The sequence below is a fragment of the Ranitomeya imitator genome, chromosome 5 (genome assembly GCF_032444005.1).
Source record: "Ranitomeya imitator isolate aRanImi1 chromosome 5, aRanImi1.pri, whole genome shotgun sequence".
Lineage (NCBI taxonomy): Eukaryota > Metazoa > Chordata > Amphibia > Anura > Dendrobatidae > Ranitomeya > Ranitomeya imitator.
This window is the reverse complement of record NC_091286.1, coordinates 296,529,284-296,541,620: the sequence shown is the minus strand read 5'-3', so window position 1 is coordinate 296,541,620 and position 12,337 is coordinate 296,529,284. Positions and strand designations below refer to the sequence as shown.

At 40.0% G+C, this 12,337-nt stretch overlaps 1 protein-coding gene across 4 annotated transcripts in view; it reads left to right on the top strand.

The window, feature by feature from the left end:
- The first annotated feature begins 864 nt into the window (after positions 1 to 864).
- SOBP (sine oculis binding protein homolog) overlaps positions 865 to 12,337 on the top strand; it is a 323,668-nt gene continuing 312,195 nt past the window's right edge. Inside the window, exons 1-2 of one of the 4 annotated variants that reach the window (XM_069726271.1) lie at positions 892 to 1,297; positions 2,205 to 2,261. In XM_069726271.1, coding sequence (XP_069582372.1) covers positions 1,202 to 1,297; positions 2,205 to 2,261 — 153 coding nt within the window. In that variant the 5' untranslated portion in view covers positions 892 to 1,201. Of the gene's footprint in view, positions 1,298 to 2,204; positions 2,262 to 12,337 lie in introns of all 4 variants that reach the window. The other 3 variants (XM_069726272.1, XM_069726274.1, XM_069726273.1) reach the window with 3 other exon arrangements.

Here is a 12,337-nt window from a genome sequence, read left to right as displayed (position 1 = left end):
TTTTTATATATAGCCATTTATGGTAGTTACAGATAATTAACCATTTTTTTTTTGTTTCTATCAAAGCTAATGTTACTTTTTTATATTATAAGATGAAAGAAAAAAAAGTAAAAAAAAAACAAAAACTAACAAAAATGAGCATATACTCTACAGCAAGTAAATCAGTAAAGTATAGCAGTATACGTAAATAACATAGGGTATTTAGTGAAATAACATGCCGATAACATAGGGTACTTAGTTTTTCTTGGGTCTTGTCTATGAAATGGCCACAGTGTGAACGTGCTCTTACACTTTGCATGTATACCAGCTTATAGTCCAGCTCAGTTTTTTTGGTTTTGGATGTAGCAAAAGCAAGTTGTGAAGTGTAGATTGTGAGCCTTCGCGGGCAGGATCCTCACTCCTCCTGTACCAGTTATGACTTGTAATGTTTAAGATTATTGTACTTGTTTTTATTATGTATACCCCTCCTTACATGTAAAGCGCCATGGAATAAATGACGGTATAACAATAAATAATAATAATAATAAAGTGGAGCTGCTTTATTTGAAGGCAGCATGTTATCACTGGCCATCCTTAAAGACATGGACTCATGGAGAAACCACGCTGTCTTGAAAGCTTGCTGTTTGTCAGATAGCCATCAGGTAGCAGCTGCTGAGAACTTTCTATTTTGATCTTTACTAGGAGGATAATAGGAGCTCTTAGCAAGTGTGAGACCTAGCACCGCTCCATCCATCCACATCATCCAGATGTGTCTAGCACTACTCGGAGAGTAAGGGGGCAGAGGAGAAGATTTTGGCAGCTGGGAGCTCCTCCTTCTCTCCCAGCTTGGGAGGTAGTATCCCCCTCTGCTGTTCCACACAAGGAGCTTTCTCTGTGTTTCTCTCCTCCCTCTCTTTCACGTACAGTCACAGAAACATACACACACAGAGAGAGACAGCACTACACACTCACACACACCCACTCACACATACACAAAGCAACAAGCGCAAGCCTGAGAGGACTAATGCAGACAGAGGCAGAAGATGGCTGACCTGACAGCAGGGCACTCTCAGCCCAACAGCCTGGCATCCCCAAGCCCTCCCTCCTCACACAGTCCCTGACGTCTTTCACCTCTAGATAGCCACTCCACTTTCCTTCTCCACCATCCTACAAATACGCTTTCAGACACGCAGCCATTTCATCAGCGCAAACTATAGAAAAAATGGCAGAAATGGAAAAAGAGGGGAGACCACCGGAAAATAAAAGAAGCAGGAAGCCTGCCCACCCTGTGAAGAGAGAGATCAACGAGGAGATGAAGGTAAAGGACTGCTGCTTTGTCAGGGTATCTTTCCCATAATGTAGAGGTGCCTGTCATTTTGAGCAGAATGCATTGACTGTGTCAGCCCCGCCTCCCTCCTGGGTTCAAGACTCATTCACACACTCAAGTCTTGTCCATTGACCGGCCATCATTGTGTGTCACCGAAGCTGAGACTTTACCTGGACTGCATGGTGCTCTGTGCACTGCGTATGCTCCTGCGGTCACCCACCTCTAATGACTGCACACCTCACCTACACACCATAGGAAACCCAGAATTCCCAGTCCGAATGCCATGACATCTTTGGTTTATTGACTTAGAGTTAAAGCATCTAAGAGTTTTCCTTACCTGCTTTTAGCTGAGGAGTGTGCTTTGTGTAGATGAAGCATGCCTTACTTCTCAGCAGCTGTGTCTCCTACAGTTAGGTGTAATACACCCACAATTGCTTATCCTCTCGAGTGTTTTTTTTTGTTCTATAATATATAGTGTTTCTTGTGTAAGACAAACCCCCGGAGAGCATGTTGTGTTCAGTAGTCCTGCACAACCATGGCCACCCAGATGTTCTGCAGAGGTTGCTTTCAATCTGGTCCTTCAGATGCTGCACTACAAAGAAAGCCAAACCACCATAGAAACCTTCTCTTAGTCATTGGGACCAAAAAGTAGTTACTTTTACTAAGGAAGGAGCTTCCTTTAGAAGAAATGTGCAGGTTTGAGGAGGCGGTGGACAGTTATTGCAGTTAATATTTTTCACACACCGCTCTAATTCATCTCTCTGAGCCCACCTTTGCAGACCACGAGGCCCAGCTCCAATTTATAGACTTTACGTATCTGTCTTTCCTGATTGAAAATCTATGTAACTTTCTGATGGCAAATTTCCATTCCAAATCAGTGATCCTTGGTATTTTTCAGTTTTCAGGTTGCACATCGTCTAAAGTGGACAGGCATTTCTCCACATCAACTCAGAGGGTCTGTTTTATTTTTCTGAATACAAAACATAAACTATAATTGAAATGGTTAATTGCCTTCCTGCACCCCCCCCCCTCTACCCCACCACCACCCACCCCTTACAGGGCTGCCTAAATCTATCACATTGTCATTGGCTGCAGCTCAGAGCCATCGCTTAATGTGATCTATATGGATTGCAGCTTTTAACATAGGTTCTAGAATTACAAATTAGCTAATTTTAATCAAAACATGTGAAATGTTATCCTGGCTGGATATAAAGGCTGACTGTGCTGGATCCTCTGGGTTTGTTTTGTTTATTTTGGCTGCAGGCTCTCTCAGTGGTTTGGGAGATAGTTGTTCTTCATAGCAGATGTTTGTCTGAACGAGTGGAGATGAAACAAAAACAACATTGTAAGGGGGGAAAATTACACTATTTTCACTGATACTTTACTATTGAGGACTAAATCTTATAATGGATTTAGCCTTTCCTTCTACTTTACTGTTACTTTTCATCAGGGTACTATAACTTTTAGTAGCCCTTGATGAGAAGTTTGAGATCTTTTCATTTTATTTGCAGCACTAATGGACAACATTTTTGTCGGTGGGGTATGAATCTGCTTAAGTGTTTATTATTAAAATATCACTTTGTATTCAAAAGTGAAGTTAAGTATTTTATTATTATTATTTATTGTTATGGCGCCATTTATTCCATGGCGCTTATTTTATACACATCTTACATTCTCCTTCAAGGAATAATCACTAAAAGTGTTACTTAGATTATTCTTACTCTTATCTATGCTTGGGAAAGCTGAGTGACCATCTGTATGGCTGCCGTTACAGAGGGTATAGCTAGAATATGGACACCATTAAATAGAAAATGTGTAGAAAATGCATCATGTCATAAGCAGGCAAATTTTGTAGTCAGGATTCTGGAAAAGCTGTCTGACAACTTCAGCGGTAAAAGCTGCCATATTGGTTGTCAACCAGATATTGTATTAAGAAATAGGTACACAGCATATTATCTTATTGTTTAGCAGTAAATTCTTTAAAGTTCATAACTTTTGCAGTACATATATTTAAAAAAACAACATAATTTTAACCCACTTTAGGCTAAAACTCCACAGCAAAATGAAGTTGCACATCAATCGCCCTCGCGATAAATTGTAAAGTGCTCCGGAATATGTTGGCGCTATAGAAGGAAAATTATTATTAGCAACAATTGTTGGAAAAATTGGAAAGAACCTTGTAATTATCCCAAAATTCCAGAATTTTTGTAAAGTTGCAAGGTGGCTTAAAACTCTTCTTCTCAAACCTGAAGTTGTACTGGAATCACAATTTAAAAATGATTCGCCCATGACATCATGTTGCAATGTAGCCCTCGCCTTGCTGTTTGAGGACCACAAGCATGCTCATGTTTCACTTTTTCCTGGGTCCCTGAATACAGTAAGCATATAGTGGCAAAATGGTCAAATAAGTTTGATCCAAAATGTCACGAAGGACACAATGTGTTCTTGTGTAGTTTCATATCTGCAATATTCAAACAGTCTGGCTATGTTTCCCTTCATCTGAGCAGCTTTCATCTGGACTAGTGTAAAATAAGCCCTGGTAAGTAATCACTGCAGAGCAGAAAGAAAGGAATGTATACAGCAATAGACGGTCTAAGCTGTAAAAACTGAAACATGAGCACTGGCCACAGATCGGGTATCAAGGCTTTAAGGTAGGGGAAATGAAAGAAATGAAGGAGAGGGAAACACGAGAGTGGGAATGGAAAAGTCAGCTTGGAAAGTAAAGGGGTAGGAGGAGGCCCTCCTCAGGGAAATTTGGCCCAGGGATTAGGGAATTTTATCATGGTGTACAGTGACCTACTCATGTTTCAAACCACATTGGATTGAATTGCCTCTCCCTGCTAACAGAAGAAAAAGAACTGATGTGCACACTGATTCCCTGTCTACATCCTCACAGTTATAAAAAGCTATTCGGTTTTTTTTTTATTAACCCTTTTAGAGTCTTTCCAGCATAGAATGAGTTAATTGATAACTGTCAGTATGTCCAGACATTGTCATCCATATTATTGATGCTGGCAAGGAATACAGTGTAACGCTCGGCTTATGCAATTCAAGCTCTGAACTGCAGCTGCCCATGTTTTTTACAGAAGTAGCGGGAGTCTGTGAGGCTTTGTGAAGTAGCTCGTACGAGTCTTCTGCTAGTAACCTTTCCTGGTATAAGACATATACAGTGCACTTCTTCTACTTTGTGAACTGTGTTCACAATTTTGAGGCCGTTTTTATACTTGTTTTATAGTCGAAAGCAGAAGTGGATCTTAAAGGGAACCTGTCAGTCGAATCATGCTGTCCAAACCACGGGCAGCGTAAATCGGAGACTGGCACCTGCATTACAAACATCTCAACATTTCAGAGAAGAACATAGATGAAAGCGTGATTGTTGGTGGGGTGACTAGTCCAAGAGGTAAGTCCTCACTGGCGTCTCCCTGCTCTCTCAACTACACCAAGAGGTCGCTCCCTACTCACATAAGGAGGGACCAGACCAGGGAAGAAGGTTATGAGGACATACCTCTTGGACTAGTCACCTCGTCCATGGCTGTGCTGTCAACTCTGTCATGTTTCAGAATAAGACATAGATGTTTGCAATGCAGGAGCCCATTTTTGAATCATGCCGCCTGGGCACATGAATCAAATGACAGGTTCCCTTTAGGATCTTATTCTAATCTAAGTTCTCTGAACCTAGTCTTATAGTTACCAGTCGCCACCTTCAGCTCTTCCTGGCACTGCTTCAGTCCCGCTGCCCATATTATGACCGCAACTTCTGACTGACCGGAAGTCAGAGGTAACAATCCCAAGCACTCAATGGAAGTCTTTGAATTCCTTGTTCTGGCTCTCATAGACTTACATTGAGTTGTGACTTCCAGTTCAATCAGCAAAGACTGGAGCGATCCGGCAGGTCACAAATTACTGGAGACTGACCGGAGCGGCACTAATAAAAGATGAAGACTGCAGCTGGTAAGTACAAGAATATGGTCAGGATTAGATTAGTAGCACCACTCCAGCGCTGGAGTGGTGCTTTAAGCAAGAGCAAAATGAGCTTCAAAACTATGAACACACACCTGGAATGATAAATTATAATACGTTTATAAGAAGCGTACTGTATATTTCTTATACCAGGAGAGGTTGCTAACAGAAGATGTGTATCAGAAGGCAGGTTGCCTTTGAAGTAAATTTGCACCCTTCTGTGCAATTTTTCTATTTTCTGCTATGAAGAATTTCTGTAGATATGGTCGGACCCAATGATATCAGTAACACACAGACTCTTTTGCTCTCATAAACTCGTCTTTACTCAAGGGAGACAAAGTTGAGCCACTACAGTCGCACCTGTGTTTAGTAAAGCAGAACCAACAAGGGAAGCAGTGGTCAGAAGATAGGAGATTATACAGAATGGTACCTATTTACATTAAAGGGAAGCAAACTAGAAAGGAAATTGTAAACTTCTGATTTTATTACCCCAACTCTGTTTTTAGTTGCCAAAAGCATGTGCCAAAATTGTACCAAGTATAAATAGACTTAAAAAAGTATTATCACCTTCTAACATGATGGCATCTCACTTAGACCCTCAAAATGAAGCGAGTGCTGTGCTGTAATAGCACTGTGTCCTTTTTTCTCTACACGTTAGTGGTGCTGGCAACTTGGCTGAATAATAAAATACACTTGGCCCCAGAGGTCAACCCCCATGAAGATAAAGTAATGACATATCCGCACACAACATATTTTTGTTATGTAAATCCACTTAAAAATCCACCTGAAAAACCTTAAAAATGCTTAAAAATAATGAACATATGCACGTAAATGTCAAAACGACTTGCTGTTCATATGCTCAGTGTTTTTGAGCTTTTTTTAACTACTTCAGGCTTCGGAAGTGGTTACAAGAAGTGACCTTACCATATTTCAGGCAGCTTATTATCATTTATTATGCTCTGCCTATATAATGCGCTTTACAGACATCATCATCTCTGTCCCCATTGGGGCTCATGATATAAATACCGTATCGATATGTCTTTGGAGTGTGGGAAGAAATTGTAGAACGCCCACACAAATACAGGGAGAACTCCTCGCAGATGTTCTTGGTGGGATTTGAAAGCAGGACCCCGATGCAAAAAAAAATGCTAGCATCAAAGCCATCAGAAAAGGTGACAGCAAAGGTGCCAAGAAAGATGCTACAGCAAAAATACCACCAGTGTTATCCTGAAGCGTCTTCTGCTAGAAAAACTCAATGGGTATACCAGCATCTAAAGGACGTTGTGTGCACATACCCTTAGATGGCCTTAAAATCATTTCTAACAGAACACAGGAATTTACATTGGACAAGTGAAGAATTAACTAGATTCATAGAACTTTCTAATTTAGGTCAATGCACGTCGATTGTGAGGGTGATACAGCTCTGGCAAAAATTAAGAGACCACTGCAAAATTTTCTCTGATTTTTCTTTTTATAGGTATATTGTTAAGTAAAACGTAAATTGTTCTTTTATTCTATAAACTACTGACAACATATCTCTGAAGTTCCAAGCAATACATTTTGTATTTATTTTCTGAAAATGAGAAATGGTCAAAATAACAAAAAAAATGCATTGCTTGCAGACCTCAAATAATGCAAAAAAAACAAACAAGTTCATAATCATTTAGAAACAACAATACTAATGTTTTAACTCAGGAAGAGTTCAGAAATCAATATTTTGTGGAATTACCATGATTTTTAATCACAGCTTTCATGTGTCTTGGCATGTTTTCCACCAGTCTTTCACACTGCTTTTGGGTGACCTTATGCCACTCCTGGTACAAAAGTTTAAGCAGTTCTTTGTTTGATGGCTTGTGACTATCCATCTTCCTCTTGATTACATTCCATAGGTTTTCAATGGGGTTCAGGTCTGGAGATTGGGCTGCCATGACAGGGATTTGATGTGGTGCTCCTTCATCCACACCTCGATTGACCTAGCTGTGCGGCATGGCGCATTGTCCTGCTGGAAAAAACAGTCCTCAGAGTTGGGGGACATTGCATGAGCAGAAGGAATCAACTGTTTTTCCAGGATAATCTTGTATGCGGCTTGATTCATACGTCCTTCGCAAAGATTAACCTGCTAATTCCAGCCTTGCTGAAGCATCCCCAGATCAACACCTGGTCGTCTAATGGTTAGACGGAGACCTGGAGAGGCGTACAAGCCACAGTGTCTTGCACCAACTGTGAAATTTGGTGGAGGATCGGTGATGATCTGGGGATACTTCAGCAAGGCTGGAATTGGGCAGATTGTTCTTTGCGAAGGATGTATGAATCAAGCCGCATACAAGGTTATCCTGGAAAAACAGTTGATTCATTCTGTTCAGGCAATGTTCCCCAACTCTGAGGACTGGTTTTTCCAGCAGGACAATGCGCCATGCCACACAGCTAGGTCAATCAAAGTGTGGATGAAGGACCACTGCATCAAATCCCTGTCATGGCCAGCCCAATCTCTAGACCTGAACCCCATTGAAAACCTCTGGAATGTAATCAAGAGGAAGATGGATAGTCACAAGCCATCAAACAAAGAACTGCCTACATTTTTGTACCAAAAAAGCAGTGTGAAAGACTGGTGGAAAGCATGCCAAGACGCATGAAAGCTGTGATTAAAATCATGGTTATTCCACAAAATATTGATTTCTGAACTCTTCCTGAGTTAAAATATTCGTATTGTTATTTCTAAATGATTATGAACTTGGTTTTTTTTCTGCATTATTTGAGGTTTGTAAGCAATGCGTTTTATTGTTATTTTGACCATTTCTCATTTTCAGAAAATAAATTTAAAATGTATTGCCTGGATATTCAGAGACATGTTGTCAGAAGTTTATAGAATAAAAGAACAATTTACATTTAACTCAAAAATATACCTATAAAGAGAAAAATCTGACAAACTGAACATTTTGCAGTGGTCTCTTAATTTTTGCCAGAGCTGTATATGCAGATTAAGGGCTCATTCAGATGTCCATGATTTTTCTTGTATGCAAAAAAAATGTAGTCAAGTCCACAAATTTTGAACGTGACTGACTCCATGTGCTCATCTGCTTAACGGACTGGTCCAGGAGCTGCTTACTATTTCTATGCGCTAATCTAGTCCATTTTGGGACCAGATTAGGGTACGTTCAGACTAGCGTTGTGCTAGTGTGCGTCGGCGCCGCGTCGGGCGACGCAGCGGCGACGCACGCGTCAATGCGCCCCTATGTTTAACATGGGGGACGCATGCGTTTTTGCTTGTTGCGTTTTGCGACAAATGCGTCTTTTTTGCCGCAAGCGTCGGACCAAGAAAACGCAACAAGTTGCATTTTTCTTGCATCCGATTTTCGGCAAAAAACGACGCACGCATCGCAAAACGCAGCGTTTTTGCGTGTGTTTTGCCGCGTTTTTCGGTGCGTTGTGCGTCGCATCGCCGACGCAGTGGCGCACAACGCTAGTCTGAACGTAGCCTTAGCGCATGCTACCTTTTTTCGGATGATCGTGTGGGAAATCACCCACTTGCACTATTGTATAGGCTACCATTATCCTGTGTACAGAAACAGAATAAAAATATGTTCATATAAACGTACCTTAAGTGTGAGAAAGTATAAAGCACCCTCCCATATCCAGTTTGATATCTTTTATATCTGACATAGCAGTTTCACTGTGATTAGACACTAACACTTGTTGCCTTTTCAGACTGATGGATATTATGTTTCATTAGCTTATCATTCGTGTAATGTACATGACAGTTGTAGCAAATATAAATGTGATACAATACAATGCTGTGTTCAAAAAGTGCATGACTCCGCATAGTTTCCTCATATTATATTTCAATTGGAGAATCATAGAAAATATGTTTACCTTACAGTGACCTTTATCACATTTCTCCCCCTCAGCTAGCTCATGCTACCCCTGTTGCTTTCTTTTACTACTAATAGCAGTCACATAATTGGGAGACATTTTTAAAAAAGTCGGCCTCTAAGATCTCACTGTAAAAGCAATCTGTACATCTTACTAGGTACAATATTTACTTTTGGTAATTCATCAAATGGTTATTCCCAAAATCACAAGGTAGTCTTATAATAGTGTACACATATACATATTCAGTTGTACCAATATAGCTCATTTTTAAACTTGTTTTGCACATCACAACCCAAAGGATTACCTTTCAAGCTGAAAAAAGAGATATTCTTAAGGATGGAGCTGTAAACTAAGGCTGGGAGGAGCTGAATTGTTTGCTGCCTGCTGCTGAGAGACCAGTGATATTAAACTGCAAATGTAGTTCTATTGATGCATATGGCAGAGGATTATCTTCCACCATATGCATCAACATAGCAACAATTTCACATCACTGATCTGCCAGTAGCAGGCAACAAACATAGTTTTATACTGTACAGGAGGACAAACACAGGCAACCAACATAGCTCTATGTCAGTGTTGAGGAGTAGAGGAGAGTTGAGCTTTGCTAGAATCAGCAGTGTAAAATTACACCGCTGTTATACTGATTGAGATGGCAGAAGTTAAAATCATTCAGGCAGGGTACTGTATAGGATCAGAGATTTCACAGAAGCATAAGGTGAATTATATACTTAGATTAGCTTGATGATAACTCCGCTCACAGAGGTAGGGCTTTTCAGAAGTAGACAGAGGAGGGATAGGTCTGCAGCACTGATGAGATGCAAGTACTGTTCGGAAACGTAATTTTAGCAGATAAGAATAGGACCCATTCCATTGAAGCTGGATACGTAAAGGGGCATGAAGATGAAAAAAAATCACAAAGTATTAAAAAAAACTTGTGTAGTTCTTAGTCTGCATATTATCAATTAGTATGCATTTGCTGTGCTTTCTAAAAAAAAACATGTGATTCTGCGAACAACCCTTTAGATTTGATAATATAGAAAAAATGTTGGCTGTATTTAATAGATATAAACATATGTCCTATGTATTAGGCTATGTCCAAACATTCAGGATTTTTCAGATTTTTTTCGCCTTTTTTTAGCCGTTTTCCCGCGGAAAACATCCCATAATTTTTAATGCATTCTGCAATTTTTGTGTTTTTTCACGGAAAAAAACGCAGTATGTTCATTAATGATATAGGTCATATGGCCAAAGTTTGGCCTGTATCACTGCTACATTTCAGCATAATGTAAATGATAGGGCTCACAGTTTGCAACCAGCCAGGCACTGCAATTAAAACAAGCAAGTCAAAAATCCCACCAGTTCTGACTTTTTTGACTTGGTTGTTGTGGTCGCGCTTCCTAGTGAGTCTCAATGTTACCACATTATACTGCATTGGAGCAATGGCATAGAACAATCTTCGACCGTATGACCTGAGGCCAAAGTCACCGTGTGACACCAACCTTAATCTTTACATATATAAAGATTTGACATCATATGGTAAAATGCACTGAACTCACAATATTATAAAGTCAGTAAATGTAATCTATTAGTTGTCCCATTGTATCATATGTACAAAACTCCATGAATTAGATTCTTAATGGGGTTTTCTCATCTTTTACATTTATGGCCATGGGATATGCCAAATATATAATCAATGCGGATCTCGCTACTGGGATCCACATTTATCTCTAAAATGGGGCACTGTCATGCAGAGGAGAAGCTCTCCCTATACTCTTCTATGGGAGCTTCAAAATAACTGAGCAAATAGGGGTCATAACAAAAAGCACTCTCTGTACAGTACCTCTCCTGGTAACTCTCTGTGGAAAGATCTGCAACACCCGGGCAGGAGGGCATTGGACTTTATATTAATGATTGGTGCAGTTCCCAGAGGTATGAACCCAGTCACTGATAAATTTATGCCATTTGTCACCATCATCCCAGACTATTTGTTTTGTGGTTTTTGTGATGTTTCTGGTTGAGTTTTCATTATTTTTTGAGCCAATGCAGAGAATTCTTTCTAAAAAAAAAGGGGAGGAAATATAAAAGAAGCACTTATACCTGTTTCTGGTTGATTTATCTCTGTCTGAAAAAACTGGATCAGATGATGCCTGGGTGATTTTTCTGTAGCTTCGCTTCATTAAAAAAGAGAACATTCTTACAATAAGAACTGTGAACACAAAATCAGGAGTTTGAGACAGAAAACTGTAATTTGTTGTGTCTGTCAAATGTAACTGATGGCATATGTACAGTATGTGTAGTAAATCAGCAAGACGTGAACACGGTATCCTATTCATAAAATATGAGCGTATTTATCAACACTCTGCTCCCGCTGAAGGCGCCCGTACCATTGGCTGTAAGACATATTGAGCCCACTGGAGTGGATTAATTCAATAGACATAGCTCTCATAGCCTGGGAAATGCTCTGGGCAATTTCATTTGCAGCTTAACGATAATGGGGGCTATGGTTCAGAAATGGTGGTCTTCTCACTACAGGACGACAAATTAGGGCATGGATTTACATAGTACGGGCCTGATTATAGAAGCGGGTCTAGGAAACAATGTGTTCTTTTCCAGCTTTGCACATCAGTCAGAGATGATGAGAAGGAGCTACAGGCTGCTAGCTGGATATTCTAACTTGTGGAAGCTCCTTTTTAAAAAAAAAAATGATGTGAAATAAGGCTCATTTTTTAATGCTGTCCTATGAATTTCTGCTTCGTGCTTGTGAATCGCTGTAGGTTAGTATCTGTCGTAATGATATGTCACTGTTGTTTCCAGCATTTTGGCATTTTAGCTGCAGAAAATGTTGATAGAATGTAGAACAGCAGTTAAGGAGCGTTCATCTGGTATCACAGTGTGTTATTATCCTCTGCATTCAATCATGGACACCTAGACATGTAAGATAACTGATGAAAGACAATCGGAAAAGGTTGTACTAGATGTAAATACGATGTTCAGAAAAGATGTCGATTTTCTTCATTTTTTAATTGAGTTGCCCTAATTCTTCATTAATTACATTTATGCTGAAATATTTGTGTCATATTTAATGTAAATTGGCCACGTGAACTTGGGACATGACAATTTACTCTGATCGATCTGGCACTGTATTCATACTGCGTCCTTGGCCTTGTTCTTGACTCAGCATATCACAAGATGTATGGTATG